The following is a 21,470-nucleotide window of genomic DNA, read 5'->3' on the forward strand; positions in this document are numbered from 1 at the left end:
TTGGGGTCTAAGTAGTGATAAAGAGTACATGGAAGATGTAGCCCAGGCTGATTTTGACAAAAATGAAAAGCTATCATGTCTTAGGTCACCACTATAAGAATGCCGGCCTTGGCTGAAGGCTTTCCATTACAGAAAATCTTGTTTCTTAAGCCTCTCGAGGGTGCTTGTCTAAGCTGTTATGTCTTAGGGTGCTGTAAATACAGGCTTGAGTAAATACAAGTACTGAAAATACAGGATTGAGTGAAGTGTACTACTTTATGCTTTCTCTGGAAACCCTACCTTGATGCAGGTACCTTCCACCAGGCTGCCATCCAAAGACTCTATGGCCAGCTGGGCACCTTCCAGGACTTCGTATTGTATACAGAGATGTGGCTGCAGAAAAATCAAGATTTCCTTACTTTTGCTTTCCTGGCTCAAACTGCCAGAGACAGGGCTAGGAACGGGGCCCACCTAAACTACAGTGGCCAGAGCCACCAGAATGGATGTTCTTGCTGTGCTGGGCTAGACAGTGATCACAGACCATCAATTTTAAGTGGAATCATCATGGTTTTCAGAAAATAATCTTGTCACTTAAAATTGAAGCCTTCTCTCCCTAGGTGGTATGGGGAAAGCACTAACAAATTCTTTACTACCCAACTTGCTGTTCATACCATTTATTATTATTATTATTTTGCGGTACGCGGGCCTCTCACTGTTGTGGCCTCTCCCGTTGCGGAGCACAGGCTCCAGACACGCAGGCTCAGCAGCCATGGCTCACGGGCCCAGCCACTCCACGGCATGTGGGATCTTCCCGGACCAGGGCACGAACCCGTGTCCCCTGCATCGGCAGGCGGACTCTCAACCACTGCACCACCAGAGAAGCCCCCATACCATTTATTATAAATCACTAAAGTTACCGCTGCAAGTCACAGGTAGAGATTCCCATTTGCCTTATTAGCTTAATTTTAGACAAGCAGCTTTCCTACAAGCTTGGGGAGGTTAAGTTCTTCCACTGGATTTGCATCTTCAAATTGACTTATTTTGCACTTGATTAACACCAGAGTATCTAAATCTATGTGATGGTCTGAGCCACAGCATCATCATGGAGATTAAAGTGCTCCCATAGAAAAGCTTCATTTTATTGGATTTGGCAATGATTCCTGAATATGACACCAAAGGCACAGGCAACAAAAAAAATATGAGAAGTTAAACTTTATCAAAATTAAAAAGTGTATCAAAGAACAACCATCAACAATGTCAAAAGGCAGCAGAACGAATGGGAGAAAATATTTGCAAATCACATATCTACTGAAGGATTCATATCTAAAATATATAGAGAACTCCTAAAACTCAACACAAAAAAATCAACCCAATTAAAAAATAGGCAAAGGACTTGCATAGACATTTTTCCAAAGAAGATATACCAATGGCCAATAAGCATACAAAGAAATGCTCAACATCACTAATCATTAGGGAGCTGCAAGTCAAAACCATGAGATACTATTGATACTTCACACCCATTAGGATGGCTACTATCTAAACAACCCTCCCCCCCAAACCAAAAACAAACAAAAAAAACCACGTGTCAGGGGAATTCCTGGCGGTTCAGTGGTTAGGACCCCCTAGCTTCCAATGCACGGGGCACGGGTTCATTCCCTGGTCGGGGAACTAAGATCCCACATGGAGCGCAGCCAAAAACAAACTAACAACAAAAAAGACCAAAAAAAAAAACCCAAGTGTCAGCTGGAACATGGAGAAGTTGGAACCCTTGGCATTGCGGGTGGGAATGTAAAATCGTGCAGCTGCTATAGAAAACAGTATGGCAGTTCCTCAAAAAATGAAATGAATTATCATTTAACCCAGAAATTCCACATCTGTGTATATCGCCCAAAAGAACTGAAAACAGGGACTCAAACAAATACTTGTACATCCATGTTCATTTCACAGTAGCATTATTCAGAATGGCTAAAATGTGGAAACAATTCAAATGTTCATCGATGGACGAATGGATAAACAAAATGTGGTATAATCATGCAATGGAATATAATTCAGCCTTGAAAAGAAATGAAATTCTGATACATACTACATCATGGGTGAACCCTGAAGACATTATGCTAAGTGAAATAAGCCAGACACAAAAGGACAAATATTGTAGGATTCCACTTATATGATATACATAGAGTAGTCAAATTTATAAGACAGGAAACACAATAGTAGTTAATAAGCCTGGGAGAAAGGGGACTGGGGAGTTACTGTTTAAAGGGTACAGAGTTTCAGTATGGGATGATGAAAAAGTTCTAGAGAGAATGTACTTAATAACACTGAACTATACATAAAAATGGTTTAAAAGGCAAATTTTATGTATACTTTACAAAAAGAAAGAAAGAAAAAAAAAGACAAGACGACTTACAGGAAGGAGTGACAGTTCCTTGAATACCCTTTCCCATCCCTCAGTCTATGTTCCCAGGGATGATCTTTTTATTTCTGTTTTTAGGTGTAGGAAAGACAATAAAAGATTTGGGGAAAGCACATTTTAAACATCTAGGATTCTGCAGTTAGATCGCTTTAGAGACTTTAATTTTTGCTTCACTTTAATAGTTACTAAACCTAATAGTTATTAGTTGTATTATTAGCTATTACACATAATAGTTTAATGCACCAGATTAATAGTTGCCTATATCAAAATTCTAAAGGTACAAAAAAATTTACAGTGAAAAGTCTTCCCCTAACCCCTGTTCCCAGTCACCTAGTTCCTCTCTCCCTGGAGGCCTTCATTGTTACCAGTTATTGTATATCATTCTACATATATTCTAAGTTTTTATTTTCAATTCTTTTCATGGCTTCCTGTCTCATAGTGCTTATAATGTTGTTATTGCTTCATATAGTAACTTTAGTCTTTATCTGACTTCCTGCTATGACCATGAAGATAGAGGCTTACTCTATCTATACAAAAGGATGTATCTATACATCCTTTTAAAAAGTATGAATTTTTTAAACCATATACAAGTATTATTTCTTAAAAAGTAAAAATAATTAAACTCTTTATAGGGTTTTTATGTAAATAACAAACTAATAAACAAAACTTACTCCAAGAGATTGGAGAGCTAACAGCAACAACAACAAAAAGCCCTACTCCTCTAGTATCTTAACCCAGCTATGAGCCTACTTTGGATTTAAGCCCTACAGACTTCCCGGCACATGGAAGCTACTGCTGTTTTTGAAAGGGCATTTTATCATTTAAAGCTGAAGTCACAAGCATGAAGCCCATAAACTACATTAAACCACTAGACGTATTTTTTGTCTGGCTTACATAATATTTAAGAAAATTGGAGCCAACAATATGAAAATTGGCAGATTTCTTGATTCTCAAAACAAAAAAATCAGAAGATCTGGCAATATGGGGCACACATTCTTATGGGTCAACACTGTTCCCATGAGACAGAGCATGTCTCACATTCCAGCCGGTGACAATCAAGCTCAAATCACTAATACTTGAAGGACCCTAGAAGGCATCTGAATTTCCCACACTAGATTAGAAGGTCAAAATCTAAGTTTTCTTGTCTCATTACCTGATGGGATTCAAGAGTAAGAGTCACTGACAGGACTGGACCAAAACTCTCAAACAGCCTATTCAGAGCTCTAAGGTTACAATTTTTGCTAAATGGCCCAGCATAGACAGTTGACATCTCCATCCACTTGATCTTCATCTATAAGAAAAACAACAGAATAGTAAGGAGGTGGATGTGGAAAGAGAATTAAGTCAAATCTAAAGAAATCATGAGTCAAAACATGGGATAATTCCTTTCAAGGAATTTCTTAACACAAACACTTGCCAAATGTACAAGGATTTGTATACAGGGATTTCATTGCATCATTATTTGGAATAGCAAAAATTTATAAAGTGCAAATGCTGAAAATAGGTATATCATACAATGGAAAACTATGCAGCACAAGGGAAATAAGATTATATAGTGTTATGAACAGATGTGTAAGATATACTGTTAAAGGAATAAATAAAGTTGCAAAACAGCATATATAGTCTGATTCCCATTTTTATAAAAATGAAAATGGTAATATATTGATACATATAGAAAAAATTTAGAGAAGTATACAGTAAATTTAATGAAGCATGTATTACTTTCCTTAATGGGGAGAGATTATAATAGGTCAAATAAATCATCTAGCAGAACCCATTCACTTACTCTTTTGCTCATCTCCTCACTGAGGTTGGGTGGAAAGGGTTCAAGAGAGAACTGCACGATGCTGAAGGTAAACAGGGGGACTTCCACTCTAGCCTGCTCAAGAACCTGCAGAAAACAGCACAGCCTGGATGAAGCAGGAACCTAATAGTCTACTGTGGCTCATGGAGGTGAGCCACAGTAATATAAACAACGGTTGTCTTTTTACCCATATTAAAAAGCAATATGAGGCTGACTTCAAGGTCCAGAAGAAAATGGTGACACCACACAGTCTTGTAGAAAAACCATATAATCAGGAAAGAGAATAAATAGAATCACATATGACCCAGATCTTCAGCATTACTAAGAAGCAGGCTACTACAAGCTTCAAATTACCTCTAAGTAAAGAAACAAGTTAAATTCTGCAAGCCTATGAATAAAGAGAGGGAGAAGAGACACAAGAGACTCTGGGGGAAAAAAAAAAATCAAGGGGCATGGAAGACTTGGATGAAACAAACAAAATCAGCCCCAGCAAGAAAGTACAACAAAATGCCAAAATAATGAACACAGGTCACAACTTTAATAGTTCAGGCACTTAACTACAAGGAAGAGACTTGACAGCCTCAGAGAAGCAGTGCTTCTGGGGAAGAATCAGATATATAGAGAAGAGGCAATACCCTGCTGGAGACACTGCAGTGAAGGAAAAGAAGGAAATAAAGAAATCAGGAGGGAAATTAAGGATCCTGCGGGGGGAAAAAAAATAAAACAAATACCAGTCCCTCCCAAGAGCATTATAAACTTATTTTTCCCAGCACATCTTTCTCAAAAAAACCCCAACACTTTAAAAAAAGAAAAAGAGAACATGACATCAGCAAGATAGAGTACAAGGCAGCTTTAAGCCCTCAGTTTTCCATAGACACTGAGTTAACACTATATAGACCAGAATACCTTTGCAACAACTCTAGAGACCAGTTGAGAAGTTACAGCACCCAGAAACAACAACAACAACCAGAAGGGATTCCAGCAAAAGGGAAAGGAAAATATGTAGTTTTGTGTACCCATCCGTCCCTTCCCCTATCTGACCCAGCAGGGCTCAACACAGAGGAAGTTTCCCACACTGGAGATCTTCCCTCTGGACAGAAACAAGAGTGGACCATGCAGCCAATGTCATGGCTAGGCTGGGCACTGCCTGAGGGACTAGTTTCTGTCTCACCTGACTCAGAGCACTGATAGGACTGGCAGCCTTGTCTGGAAGCCACTGAAAACATATGCAATCACCACAGCACATTAGAGCTGCAGTTACAAAAGCAGATGTCAGGAGGAGCAACAGATTGCAAGCTCTGAGGAGAAACAGGGACAAGCTGCTCAGGGAATATGAGACAACTAAAAGCACCTGCACAAGCTCAGAGAAGACACATCCTCAAAGTATGTTCGAGAGGTCCTGAAACCTCAGGCTGAGCTGATTAGTGAAAGTCTTCCCTTCCACCATGCCAGGCACTAACAATTGGAGAGGTAGTTGACCAAAAAAAAAAAAAAAAAAAAGAACTAAAAGAGAACAAAGATAGACAGACAACTAATGAAATCAGGAAAATTATGCATGAACAAAGTAAGTATTTCACTAAAGAGACAGCAACTATAAAACAGAACCAGACACACACTGCGGTGGCGGAGGCAATGGCGGTGGGGTGGAGCGGCCGGCCGAGCCCGGGCCAGCAGGGCCACGGGCTGCCAGTGTGCGGTACCACCAATCCGCCTGCCTGCCCTCTCCTCGTGGAGTGGCGGTGGGGAGGCAAGAAACAGCTACTATTATATGTTGTAAAATGGATGTCTTCTAAAAATTTCCTGAGAAGATGGTGGAGTAGAAGGACATGCACTCATCCCTCTTGCAAGAGCACCGGAATCACAACTAACTGCTGAACAATCATTGATAGGAAGACACTGGAACTCACCAAAAAAAGATAACCCACATCCAAAGACAAAGGAGAAGCCACAATGAGATGGTAGGAGTGGCCCAATCACAATAAAATCAAATCCGATAACCACTGGGTGAGTGACTCACAAAATGGAGAACAATTATACCACAGAAGCCCACCCATGGGAGTGAAGGTTCTGAGCCCCATGTCATGCTTCCTAACCTGGGGGTCTGGAAACAGGAGAAGGAATTCCCACAGAATTAGACTTTGAAGGCTGGCGGGATTTGACTGCAGGATTTCGACAGGACTGGGGGAAACTGAGACTCCCCTCTTGGAGGGCACACACAAAGTAGTATGTGCATCAGGACCCGGGGAAAGGAGCAGTGACCCCATAGGAAAGTGAAACAGACCTACATGCTAGTGTTCAAGGGTCTCCTGCAGAGGTGGGGGGCGACTGTGGCTCACCCCAGGGACAAGGACACTGGCAGCAGAAGTTCAGGGAAGTACTTGTTGGCATTAGCCCTCCCAAGAGTCAGTCATTAGCCCCACCAAAGAGCCCAGGTAGGCTCCAGTGTTGGGTTGCCTCAGGCCAAGCAACCAACAGGGAGGGAACCCAGCCCCACCCATCAGCAGTCAAGTGGATTAAAGTTTTACTGAGCTCTGCCCACCAGAGCAACAGCCAGCTCTACCCACCACCAGTCCCTCCTGTCAGGAAGCTTGCACAAGCCTCTTAGATAGCCTCATCTACCAGGGGGCAGACAGCAGAAGCAAGAAGAAGTATAATCCTGCAGCCTGTGGAATGTAAAACACACTCACAGAAAGACAGACAAAATGAAAAGGCAGAGGACTTTTTACCAGATGAAGGAACAAGATAAAACCCCAGAAAAACAACTAAATGAAGTAGAGATAGGCAACCTTCCAAAAAAAGAATTCAGAATAGTGATAGTGAAGATGATTCAGAACCTTGGAAAAAGAATGGAGGTGAAGAGTAGATGCAAGAAATGTTTAACAAAGACCTAGAAGAATTAAAGGACAAACACCTAGAAGAATTAAAGAACAAACAAACAGAGATTAACAGTACAATAACTGAAATGAAAAATACACTAGAAGGAATCAATAGCAGAATAATTGAGGCAGAAGAACGGAGAAGTGACCTGGAAGACAGAAAGGTGGAATTCACTGCTGCAGAACAGAATAAAGGAAAAAAGAATGAAAAGAAATGAAGACAGCCTAAGAGACCTCTGGGACAACATTGAATGCACCAACATTAGCATTCTAGGGGACCCAGAAGGAAAAGAGAGAGGGAAAGGACCCAAGAAAATATTTGGAGAGATTATAGTTGAAAACTTCCCAAACATGGGAAATGAAATAGCCAGCCAAGTCCAGGAAGTGCAAAGAGTCCCAGGCAGGATAAACCCAAGGAGAAACACGCCGAGACACATAGTAATCAAATTGACAAAAATTAAAGACAGAGAAAAATTATTAAAAGTAACAAGGGAAAACCAACAAATAACATACAAAGGAATCCCCATAAGGTTAACAGCGGATTCCTTAGCAGAAACTCTACAAGCCAGAAGGGAATGGCATAATATATTTAAAGTGATGAAAGGGAAGAACCTACAACCAGGATTGCTCTACTCAGCAAGGATCTCATTCAGATTGACGGAGAAATCAAAAGCTTTACAGACAAGCAAAAGCTAAAAGAATTCAGCACCACCAAACCAGCGCTACAACAAATGCTAAAGGAACTTCTCTAAGTGGGAAACACAGAAGAAAAGGACATACAAAAACAAACCCAAAATAATTCAGAAAATGGTAACAGGAACATATCGATAATTACCTTACATGTGAATGGATTAAATGTTCCAACCAAAAGACACAGGCTCACTGAATGGATACAAAAACAAGACCCATGTATATGCTGTCTAAAGAGACCCACATCAGACCTAGGGACACATACAGACTGAAAGTGAAGGGATGGAAAAAGATATTCCATGCAAATGGAAATCAAAAGAAAGCCGGAGTAGCAATATTTGTATCAGACAAAATAGACTTTAAAATAAAGAATGTTATAAGAGACAAGAAAAGACACTACATAATAATCAAGGGATCAATCCAAGAAGAAGATATAACAGTTATAAACATATATGCACCCAACATAGGAGCAACTCAATACATAAGGCAAATGCTAACAGCTATAAAAGAGGAAATGAACAGTAACACAATAACAGTGGGGGACTTTAACACCTCACTTACACCAATGGACAGATCATCCAGACAAAAGATTAGTAAGGAAACACAATCTTTAAATGACACAACAGACCAGATAGATTTAATTGATATTTATGGGACATTCCATCCGAAAACAGGAGATTACACTTTATTCTCAAGTGCACACGGAACATTCTCCAGGATAGATCACATTTTGGGTCACAAATCAAGCCTTGGTAAATTTAAGAAAATTGAAATCATATCAAGCATCTTTTCCGACCACAACGCTATGAGATTAAGAAATAAATTACAGGGAAAAAACCGTAAAAAACGCAAATATGTGGAGGCTAAACAATGCCTTACTAAATAACCAAGAGATCACTGAAGAAATCAGAGGAAATCAAAAAAATACCTAGAAACAAATGACAACAAAAACACGACGATCCAAAACCTATGGAATGCAGCAAAAGCAGATCTAAAAGGTAAGTTTATAGCAATACAAGCCTACCTCAAGAAACAAGAAAAATCTCAAATAAACAATCTAACCTTACACCTAAAGGAACTAGAGAAAGAAGAACAAACAAAACCTAAAGGTAGTAGAGGGAAAGAAATTGTAAAGATCAGAGCAGAAATAAATGAAAGAGAAACAAAGAAAACAATAGCAACAATCAATAAAACTAAAAGCTGTTTCTTTGAGAAGATAAACAAAATTGATAAACCTTTAGCCAGACTCATCAAGAAAAAGAGGAAGAGGACTCAAATCAATAACATTAGTAAGGAAAAAAGAGAAGTTACAACGGACACCCCAGACATACAAAGCATCGTAAGAGACAACTACAAGCAACTCTATGCCAATAAAATCGACAACCTGGAGGAAATGGACAAATTCTTAGAAACGTGTAGCCTTCCAAGACTGAACCAGGAAGAAATAGAAAAAATGAACAGACCAATCACAAGTAATGAAACTGAAACTGTGATTAAAAATCTTCCAACAAACAAAAGTCCAGGACCAGATGGCTTCACAGGTGAATTCTATCAAATATTTAGAGAAGACCTATCCTTCTCAAACTCTTCCAAAGAATTGCAGAGGAAGGAACACTCCCAAACTCATTCTACAAGGCCAACCATCACCCTGATACCAAAACCAGACAAAGATACTACAAAAAAAGAAAATTACAGACTAATATCACTGATGAATATAGATGCAAAAATCCTTAACAAAATACTAACAAACTGAATGCAACAACACATTAAAAGGATCATACACCATGATCAAGTGGGATTTATCCCAGGGATGCAAGGATTCTTCAATATATGCAACTCAATCAATGTGATACAACATATTAACATATTGAAGAATGAAAACCATATGATCATCTCAATAGATGCAGAAAAAGCTTTTGACAAAATTCAACACCATTTATGATAAAAACTCTTCAGAAAGTGGGCACAGAGGGAACCTACCTCAACATAATAAAGGTCACATACAACAAACCCACAGCAAACATCTTTCTCAATGGTGAAAAACTGAAAGCATTTCCTCTAAGATCAGAAACAAGATAAGGATGTGCACTCTCACCACTATTATTCAACATAGTTTTGGAAGTCCTAGCCACAGCAATCAGAGGAGAAAAAGAAAAAAAAGGAATACAAATTGGAAAAGAAGAAGTAAAACTGTCACTGTTTCCAGATGACATGACACTCTACATAGATAATCCTAAAGATGCCACCAGAAAACTTCTAGAGCTAATCAATGAATTTAGTAAAGTTGCAGGATACAAAATTAATGCACAGAAATCTCTTGCATTCCTATACACTAACAACGAAAAATCAGAAAGAGAAATTAACGAAACAATCCCATTCACCACTGCAACAAAAAGAATAAAATATCTTGGAATAAACCTACCTAGGGAGACAAAAGATCTGTATGCAGAAAACTATAAGACACTGATGAAAGAAATTAAAGATGATACCAACAGATGGAGAGATATACCATGTTCTTGCACTGGAACAATCAATATTGTGAAAATGACTATACTACCCAAAGCAATCTACAGATTCAATGCAATCCCTATCAAATTACCAATGGCATTTTTTATGGAACTAGAGCAAAAAATCTTAAAATTTGTACAGAGACACAAAAGATCCCAAATAGCCAAAGTAGTCTTGAGGGAAAAAAACGGAGCTGGAGGAATCAGACTCTGTGACTTCAGACTATACTACAAAGCTACAGTCATCGAGACAATATGGTAGTGGCACAAAAACAGACATACAGGTCAATGGAACAGGATAGAAAGCCCAGAGATAAACCCATGCACCTATGGTGAACTAACCTATGGCAAAGGAGGCAAGGATATACAATGGAGAAAAGAGAGTCTCTTCAATAAGTGGTGCTGGGAAATCTGGACAGCTACATGTAAAAGAATAAATTAGAAAACTCCCTAACACCATACACAAAAATAAACTCAAAATGAATTAGAGACCTAAATGTAAGACCAGACACTATAAAACTCTTAGAGGAAAACATAGGTAGAACACTCTTTGACATAAATCACAGCAAGATCTTTTTTGATCCACCTCCTAGAGTAATGAAAAGAAAAACAAAAATAAACAAATGGGACCTAATGAGACTTAAAAGCTTTTGCACAGCAAAGGGAACTAGAAACAGGATGAAAAGACAGCCCTCAGAATGGGAGAAAATATTTGCAAATGAATCAATGGACAAAGGACTAATCTCCAAAATATATAAATAGCTCATGCAGCTCAATATTAAAAAAACAAATAATTCAATCAAAAAATGGGCAGAAGAACTAAATAGACACTTCTCCAAAGAAGACATACAGATGGCCAAGAGGCACATGAAAAGATGTTCAACATCACTAATTATTAGAGAAATGCAAATCAAAACTACAATGAGGTTATCACCTCACACTGGTTAGAATGGGCATCATCAGAAAATCTACAAACAACAAATGCTGGAGAGGGTGTGGAGAAAAGGGAACCCTCTTGCACTGTTGGTGGGAATGTAAATTGATACAGCCACTATGGAGAACAGTATGGAGGTTCCTTAAATAACTATGAATAGAATTGCCATATGACCCAGCAATCCCACTACTGGGCATATACCCAGAGAAAACCGTAGTTCAAAAAGACACATGCAACCCAGTGTTCATTGCAGCACTCTTTACAATAGCCAGGTCATGGAAGCAACCTAAATGCCCATCAACAGACGAATGGATAAAGAAGATGTGGTACATATATACAATGGAATGTTACTCAGCCATAAAAAGGAACGAAACTGGGTCATTTGTAGAGACGCAGATGGACCTAGAGACTGTCATACAGAGTGAAGTAAGTCTGAAAGAGAAAAACAAGTATCATATATTAATGCACGTATGTGGAATCTAGAAATACAGTACAGATGAAGCAGTTTGCAAGGCAGAAATAGAGGCACAGGTGTAGAGAACAAACGTATGGACACCAAGGGGGAAAAGCAGGTGGTGGGGATGTGGTGGTGGGATGAATTGGGGGAGCTGGGGATTGACTTATATACAGTAATATGTATAAAATAGGTAACTTATATAAGAACCTGCTGTATAAAAAAATAAAATAAAATTCAAAGAAAAAAGAACCAAACAAATTCTGCAGCTGAAAAATACATTAAGTGAGTTGGAAAATTCACTAAAGGGGTTCAACATCAGACTTGATCAGGCAAACTTGAAAACAGATCTTTGAAGTCATTAAGTTAAAGCAAAAAAAAAAAAAAAAGAAGAAGAAAAGGAAACAGAGTCTAACAGCCCTTGGGACACCATCATTAGGACCAATTTACAAATTATAGGAGTCCCAGAAGAAAAGAGAAAGGAGCAGAGAGCTTATTTGAAGAAATAATGGCTGAAAACCCTCCATATCTGAGCAAAGAAATGAACATACAAATTCAATAAGCTGAAGGAACTCCAAGAAAGATAAATCCAAAGACACCCACAGAAAGACACATTACAATCAAATTGTTAAAAGTCAAAATTAGAGAATCTTGGAAGCAGCAAGGGAAAAGCAAATCATCACATACAAGGAAGCTTTCATAAGATTATCAGTGGATTTCTTAACAGAAACCTTGCAGGCCAGAAGAGAGTGGCATGAGATATTCAAACTGATAAAATAAAAAACCATCAACCGGGCTTCCCTGGTGGTGCAGTGGTTGAGAGTCCGCCTGCTGATGCAGGGGACACGGGTTCGTTCCCCGGTCCGGGAAGATCCCACATGCCGCGGAGCGGCTGGGCCTGTGAGCCATGGTCCCTGAGCCTGCACGTCCGGAGCCTGTGCTCCACAACAGGAGAGGCCACAACAGTGAGAGGCCCGCGTACCGCAAAAAAAAAAAACAACAAAAAAACCATCAACCAAAAAAAAGAAAACAAAAACAAAAAACAACCATCAACCAAGAAAACCGTATCCAGCAAAACTATGCTTCAAAAATGCAGGGGAAAAAAAAGTTGAGAAAGTTTATTATCACTAGGCCTGCTCTTATAAGAAATGCTAAAGGGAGTCCTTCAAGACGAAAGGATACTAGACAACAACATGAAAAAGTTTTCCAGTTAAGGTAATACATGGACACATATAATAACCTGTATTAATGTAACTTTGGTGCATAAATTCACTTTTAATTCTTATTCAGAACTTAAATGACAAAAACATGAAAAAAATAACTATATGCCTATGTTAATGGGCATATAACATATAAAGATGCAATCTATGATATCAGTAACAAAGTCGAGGGGGTGGATCTTATAGGAGTACAGTTTTTGTATGCAATTAAACTGCTATCCATTTAAAATGGAATGTTATAATTTTAAGATGTTTTATGTAACTGCAATGATAACTGCAAAGAAAATATCTATAGAACATACACAAAAGGAAATGAGAAGGGTATCAAAGCACGTCTCTACCAAAAAAAAAAAATCAAAACTCAAAGGAAGACAGTAGAAAGGAGAGGAGGGACAAAAAGCTGTAAGACATACAGAAAACAACAAAATGGAAATAGTTCTTCCAATCTAGTGATTACTTTAAATAGCAAAATGTCAGCAAACTGAATTCAACAGCACATTAAAAGTATTATACACCATGACCAAGTGAGATGTATTCCTGGAATGCAAGGATGGTTCAATGTATGAAAACAATTCCATGTAATATACCACATTAACAGAATGAAAGACAAAACCACATGATCAATCAACTGATGCAGAAAAAGCATTTGACAAGATTCAAACTCTTTCGAGATAAAAACACTCAACAAACTAGAAATAGAAGGAAACTACTCCAACATAATAAAGGCCATATATGAAAAGCCCACAGCTAACATCACACTCAAAGGTGAAAGACTGAAAACTTTCTGTAAGATCAGGAACAAGGATGTCTGCTCTTTCCACTCTATTCAACACAGTATTGAGAGTTCTAACCAGAGTAATTAGGTAAGAAAAGGAAACAAAAGCCATCCAAATTGGAAAAGCTCTCTCTGTTCACATAGGACATGTAGAAAACCCTAACAATTCTACAAAAGCAATGTCAGGACTAAACAATGAGTTCAGCAAATTTGAAAGATTCAAAATCAACACACAAAAAATCAGTTGTGTTTCTACATACTAACAATGAACAATCAAAAAAGGAAATTAAAAAAAAATCTCATGTACAATAGCATCAAAAAAGAATAAGATACTTAGGAATAAACCGAACCAAGGAGATGAAACATTTCTATGCTAAAAACTACAAAACAGGGCTTCCTTGGTGGCGCAGTGGTTGAGAGTCCACCTGCTGATGCAGGGGACATGGGTTCGTGTCCCAGTCCGGGAAGATCCCACGTGCCGCGGAGTGGCTGGGCCCGTGAGCCATGGCCACTGAGCCTGCGCGTCCGTAGCCTGTGCTCCGCAACGGGAGAGGCCACAACAGTGAGAGGCCCGCATACCGCAAAAAAACAAAAAACAAATAAAACCCTACAAAACAATGCTGAAAGAAATTTTAAGACACAAATAAAAGGAAACATTCCATGTTCAGGGACTGGAACACACTATTGTTGTCAACAGTATACAAAGCAACCTATGGATTCAATTCAATCCCTATTAAAATCCTAATGTCATTTTTTGCAGAAATAGAAGAAAATCATCCTAAAATTCATAAGGAATCTCAAAGGACTCTGAATAGCCAAAATAATCCTGAAAATGAATGAAGTCAGATGACACAAACTTCTTGATTTCAAAACATACTAAAAACTACAGTAATCAAAACAGTGTGGTACTGGCATAAAGACAGACAAATAGACTAATGGAACAAAAGAGAGTTCAGAAATAAAGCTCTGTATATATGGTCAAGTGATCTTTGACAAGGGTGCCAAGAACATTCAATATGAAATGGATAGTTTCTTCAAAAAATGAGACTGGGAAGACTGGATATCCATATGCAAAAACGGGAAGTTGGAACCTTATGTCCTGGTAATGATTTCCAGGACATCTTGTTAAGGGAAAAAAGCCAACTGCAAGAGTTTATTTATATAGTATGTTAGCTTCTGTGTAAGAAAGAAAACGAAATAAAAAAGCATATATATATCTACTTTTCTTTACAAAAAATGGAACAAAGGAAGGATAAATCAGAAAACAACAATGTTATTTACTTACATGAGATAGGTGGAGGGCGGACTGGGTGAAATAGATATGAGAAGGAATGACACTTCTTTTAGTATACTTGTTTGTGTAGTTTTGCTTTTGGAAGCTTGTTAATGTTCTATAGATCCAAAAAATAAATCAACAAGGATGGAAGAGAGAAAAAAACCCTAAAACTAAAAGCAAATTGAAACAAATGAACCCAACTGTATTCTAAATGCATAAGAGCTAATCTGAAGGGGAGGAAAAAAGGAATCCAAGTAACTTATAAAGGGAGATACAAAGATGAAATGAGGAAAAGCAACGAAGAATCCTGTGCAAGGGCTGAAATTAGAGGTACTGGTATAGACACTTGATTTCTTAAATATTTATTTGTGTATACATACAAATTTGTGTGTGTGTGTGCGCATATCCTACCTACATGCATATATTTCCTAACTGTCTGCTTTGAGGGTCTAGAAGCAAAGACATCCCAGTAAAAATATGCACATCCAGCATCCAGATCTTGGTTTCTAATACCAAGATGAACCTGACTTTCTTATTGTGCCAGTAGGAAAATGCTCAAAAAAAATTATGGGTGCATGTCACAAGAACAGAGGGGCCAGCTTGAAGGGGCTACTGCTTACCAAATCTGAGAAATGTGTAAACCAAAACAATTTAGTACAATTATAAATTATAAACCACTGAAATAAACAGGAATCCGTGAGTCCACACGGAATGAATGAATGAATGAACAAATAAGGTAAAGGAAGGACTCTTGCTCATTACTGAGTAACAACTAGTTAATATGGAGGAAATATAGAGAGTTGGAAAACCATCATTGTACAATAAAAACTGGCTCACAGTAAAAACTGGTTCAGATGAGAATCATCAGTTTTTGCTAAATATAAGAGGAGGTGGGGATTTTGATGAAAAGCAGGATATTTGCTGTTCTTAAAGTGTATCCTCACATATTATTCAAAGCAAGGGGAAAAAACAGTAACTCTACAGTGGAGAAACTAGACAACACCTTGTTAAGGTCATCAAAATAAACAGAAGAGAGGGACAGACGGACAACATATGCCTCTTGTTGTGGCATAACCTGAATCTAATCATGAGGAAACCCAAAATGAAATTACCAATGTCATGAGACAAAGAAAGATTGAGGAATGGTTCCAGACTAAAGGAAACTAAAAACTGAAATGTCATATAGACATAGGAAGAGAGAGCGAGAAAGTGTAAAAAGTGCAGGAGCAACCCAGCACACACACAACTAATAAAGCAAATGAGGCAGAGTATTAACAGAAGATGAATCTACATAGAAGGTATACAGATATTCCACCATTCATGCAAGTTTCCTGTAAGTTTGAAATTATTTCCAAATAAAATGCTTAAAAAAAATTACAGAGCCTCTGAACAAGATGACATAAGTCCATGCTTTGATGCATCCCTTCTGCTATACACACATAGCAATGATAGGTAAAATATAAAATATATATATATATATAGGAAAACCAAAAAAATATAGTCAGGCTAAAAACCAAGATAAACATCTCCATGAACCAGAAAAAAGAATAGAAATTCAAAGTGGTGTGCAAGGCCAAAGCTACAGGCCTGCTGGAATCTGGAAACAGACACTGGCAGCTGACAGTTCTGCTCCTATGGGGTAACTGAGACTAAAAGTGCTCCACACAAAATTTGAGATAGAAGCCAGACTGGCTAATGGTAGCTAAAGTTGCTGATGAAAAAAAGCTTGATACTTGCATGGGTTGCAAAGGGTTACATTACCCTCTACTCTGAATGCAACCTTCAAAGAGATACTGGGTCACTCACCTCTTTATTTGACAAGCACTTAATAGTTTGACAGTTTTGGGAAGAAGAAAGTTCAGTAGCATCTGCCTCCCGAGTCAAGAAAAGCAGCTTCTGGCCCACTGAGTCCAAGCATTCTAAAACACTGTACAGAAGGAGAAGAGATCAGGTAGGAACAACAGTTTTCCCTAACCCAAGAATTACTTCTCTATACTTGCACTGTCTAACCTGGTAGCCATTAGCAACGTGTGGTTATTTAAATTAAAATAAAATAAAATAAAAATTCAGTTCCTTAATTGCACTAGTCACATGTACTATAAGGTCTACATGTATGGACCTTTTTGGACAGCAAAGATATAGAACATTTCCACCATTACAGAAATCATATTGAACATTGTTGTTCTACATTTAGGGAAAGGAAGGATAAACAAAAAATATACTCAAAACTCTTTACCAAAATTTAGGCTAGATTCTAAGGATCTGAAACGTTTACTATGGTATAGAGACAAACCTCTTCTGAGTCTGTTTTTTGTTTGTCTTTTTCCCAATCTGGGCAATACATCAAGGCTATAGCCGACTCTTCTAATCAAAATACTCACTAGTCTATCATCTCCCCTAATGCCACTTAGTTCAATGTATTTCAATGTCTTACTTTTTTTGTAAAGTGAGTTATTTTAAGACCAATCAATAGATTCAGAAAATTAGAAAAACAGATGCTATTTAGGGCAGTACGTGGTATTTTTCCATCCATGGTTTTTCTAATGGAAGAATGTTACTCATATTATTGGTAAATATTTCTCAATAGACTCTAAAGAGGAAAAAAATATTCCAGGTTTTGTTATTAAATAAGAAACCAGATACTCCATTTGTCTTTGCGACCATTTAGAACTGAAAAATATTACCTTGTGTTTAGCTGCTGCACTACTTCTGCTGTATTTCTCAGCTCTAGGCCTGCTGCTTCTAGTTCTTGGTGACTAGCTAGTGCCTCCAGATTTAGTTCTGCAATCTGAAGGAAAATAAAGTGGTAAAATCATTTAATATCTTGCAAAGTATTTGAGGCTAAAAAAAAAAAGAAACCAAACAAACAAAAAAACACCCAAACCCCCCCAAAATCCAAGAAAAACCCACTCAAGTGGTGTGCTCTGTTTCTGTAGACAGTGACTTTGCTGTTGCCACAGTCCCAGGCTGGGTTCAATAGTTACCAGATGGTTTCTGGCTGCTTAGCCAAGAATGGCAATCTGTTACCAGCTGCTGATGTTGTGACATGAATATGGGAAAGGGCCAAGTAGGGCTAAGTGAAAAGCAATGGCAATTTTGGCTCATGATTCATTCCAAAGTCACTTAAAACTTACTTCTCTGCAAACATGCAACTTTTGGAAATTATAAAAGAATGGCTTTCATGGCAATATGAAAAAAAGACTTTATTGGACTAACACAAAATCATGAAAAGTATTCTAGTTTATTCTCTTTCCATAAAGTGGGAGCCCATTTGGGAGTTCTGATGTGTAGAGATACAGATATTTTTTTTACTTAGAATCATTTTAGATTTGCAGAAAAACTACAAAGACAGTACAGAGTTCCCACATATATCCAACTGCCATTTTCAACTATTATTACTATCTTAATTAGTATGGTGTATTTGACACAATTAATGAACCACTATTGATATGTTATTTTTTTCTTTTTAAAATTTTTTATTGGAGTATAGTTGATTTACAATGTTGTGTTAGTTTCTGCTGTACAGCAAAGCAAATCAGTTATACATATACATATATCCACTCTTTTTTAGATTCTTTTCTGGTATCTTATTATTAACTAAAGTCCATCCTTAATTCAGATTTCCTGAGATTTTACTCAAGTGAGATGCAATTTTTCCTGGAAATCAAGTGGCAGCATAACAAAATGCAACTGTTCTCAAAGTGTGGCTTGAGAACTCCTAGGGGTTCCAGAGACCCTTTCAGGGGGAAGTTTGCAAGGTCCTGTCTTCTCCAACTATATAACACAACAGATTGGACGTAAAAGCAGATATGAGAGAGTCACTAGTCTCCTTAACAGGAGCTTAGTAGCTAGACATTAAAGAGATTTGCAAAATATGTAAAACAATGACACTCTTCCCATTAATTTTTTTGAAAATGCTTTTTTCCATAAAAGTACATTTTTTATGTTAACATGTAATGATTTTTAAAAATATTTTCAACAAATTAGTAAATATAATTTTTCTCATATGTAATTTCTAATATGGTAAATATTGATAGATATGACCCACAAAAACAAAAGCTCTTTGAGGATAAATGGGTCCTGAGACCAAGTTTTTAGAACCTCAGTGCAGTGGTTTAGAGCAGGGGTTGGCATATTACAGTCATTGGATCAAGTCCAGCCCAATGTCAGTTTTTTGTAAATAAAGTTTTACTGGCACACAGCTGTGTCCTTTTACTGACATACTGTTATAGCTGCTTTTGCACTACCAACAGCAAGTTGAGTAGCTGTGATAGAGACAGTATGGTCTGTAGAGCCTAAAATATTTACTGTTTGGCCTTTACAGAAAAGGTTTGCTAATTCCTCATGTAAAGCAAAGACAGGCTTTAGAATCTGACAGACCCTGGTTTGAATCCTGGTTCTGCCTCTAATTGTAGGACCCTCAATAAGTTATTAACCTTTCAAAACCTCTGAATGATCATATATATAATAATATCAATAGTTAACTTACAGAGTTGTTATAAGGATAAGATAATGTATATAAAGCATTTTAGAATAGTACACTTCGTAAGATCTCAGTGAATGTTGGCCATTACTCACAAGCCGCATAAGATATTTTACAATGTCTTTCTATCACCATGACACAAAATACTATTCTGGCTTTTTATTATTCTATATGGACTACCATTTATTTCATAATGGGGTCATGCTAGAAAATATCACACAATGGGACAATCTAATAGGTTAGAATGTGTTATAACACAGTCTGTCAGAAACTACATCCTCTTCAATGCCTCCTTTATGTGCTGTTTTAATCCAGGCCCACTGAACTGCTTTTGAAACAATGATATGCTACTCACACCCCAAGAGAGCAAAAATCTATCTAGATTTTTATAATTATCACAATTATTAGCATCAGCTACAATGAATTAAAAGTGGCATGCGGGATCTTTAGTTCCTCAACCAGGGATCAAACCCGTGTGCCCTGCAGTGGAAGTACAGAGTCTTCACCACTGGACCACCAGGGAAGTCCCTCAGCTACAATGATTAACACCACATTATGGTGCTTAATATATTCATGGCACTGTGCTAAGAGCTTTATACTACATAATATCTCATTTACCCTCACCAATATCCCAGAGAAGTGTGCTACCATGTTACAGATCTGGAAACTAAAGTTGATCAGAGAAATTGCCCTAGATAGCATACAGCCAGACCTATTTAAAAACAAGGAAGCCCAACTTCAGAGACGACATATTTAACCACTACATGATGCTAGTGATACAGGTCTTAATTTCAAATACATGTTCACCTTGAATTACACTGCCATTTTTGTAAAGAAAGGTAACAGCAGGATATGGTGGTCTGTGACTCTGTTCTAGTCTCATAATTTTAAGGAAAGCAAAGGTACTAACCTTCTTTGGGCCATATTTGAGGAAATACCGAGCCAATTCAAGGGCTGTTCTAGCATCTTCTGTGGCATCATGACCAAACCTATCTGGACACTGTATATCCTTCCTGGAAAGTCAAGGTAAAATTGACATAACTGAGAGCATTTTTAATGATAGAGTCTTTCATACCAAATATTCTGGCTACATGTAGAATTTCAGCATTCTAGTAATTAGATTTGAGTCACAATCAAGATTCCTTTATTACTTAGTGCCAGGACCTGAAAGGTACTGAGGGTACAGAATGATCAGGAATGGCTTTGTTTACAGCGAGCATATCATCAAAGGCTACTCAATAAAAAGTCTCTGGTCCACTCCCCAACCAACCCCTTGTCTCACTTTTTAGACGTAGCTGTTGTTTTAAAGTTACCTTCCAGAAATTTTCTATTATATACAAGTGTCTATTATATATTTAAAAATCCTTTGTTTTTTAAAATCTTAAAAAATACATATGTTTATGTCTATAGATATATCTAAATCTAATCTACATCAATCAATATCTCAGTATCTACGCATCTTGTTCTGCATCTCCATTTTGTTCTCAGTAGCATCTTAGAGGTCCCCTTATTAGCACATAAAGATCTAACAAAGTATTAGTCACGCAGATAACCATAATTTATTTAACTAGTCCTGTAGAATATCTGAATTCTTTTGGGCTATTTTAAATCATACTATAATGAATATCTTTGTACAATATGTGTTTGTACATGATACATTCAATATAGGAACGCTGTTTTGAAATTTTGGGTAACTTTTCTGCCTCTTCTCTGTCTAGTTCTATCCATCAACCTTCAGCTATGAATGCAACTCCTTTTTGTATTCCCACAGTTTTTTCATTTCTGAGTCATAATTCTCTCTGAAGTTAGGATCTCAGAATTCATAATAATGTTTATAAACTAAGAAGGAAAGGAGAGAGGCTGAACGTTGCAATATGCATTAAATAAGATACAATATTCTAACTTATGTCCAGTCTATCAGGACAATATTATAATATGCAAACAAACCTACCCCAAAATAACTTTGGCTAAGAACTTGAGCTTAAATCTTCTGCCCTGCTCTCTGACATAAAGCAATGATGTATCAATAACATATGGATGTATCATCTGAGAAGGA

General features: G+C 37.6%; 1 protein-coding gene across 1 annotated transcript in view; it reads right to left on the minus strand.

Annotated features, from left to right (window-relative positions):
- The window catches only part of REXO5 (RNA exonuclease 5), a 42,943-nt gene that overhangs the window by 5,233 nt on the left and 16,240 nt on the right, over positions 1-21,470 (minus strand). Inside the window, exons 10-16 of the mRNA XM_082670170.1 lie at positions 21,366-21,460; positions 20,325-20,427; positions 17,616-17,719; positions 16,738-16,858; positions 4,182-4,286; positions 3,549-3,686; positions 280-372 (exon numbers count right to left, since the gene is read on the minus strand). Of these exons, the coding sequence (XP_082526296.1) occupies positions 280-372; positions 3,549-3,686; positions 4,182-4,286; positions 16,738-16,858; positions 17,616-17,719; positions 20,325-20,427; positions 21,366-21,460 (759 nt within the window). The remainder of the gene's footprint in view (positions 1-279; positions 373-3,548; positions 3,687-4,181; positions 4,287-16,737; positions 16,859-17,615; positions 17,720-20,324; positions 20,428-21,365; positions 21,461-21,470) is intronic.

This window comes from Grampus griseus, assembly GCF_964374135.1.
Source record: "Grampus griseus genome assembly, chromosome: 14".
Taxonomy (NCBI): domain Eukaryota; kingdom Metazoa; phylum Chordata; class Mammalia; order Artiodactyla; family Delphinidae; genus Grampus; species Grampus griseus.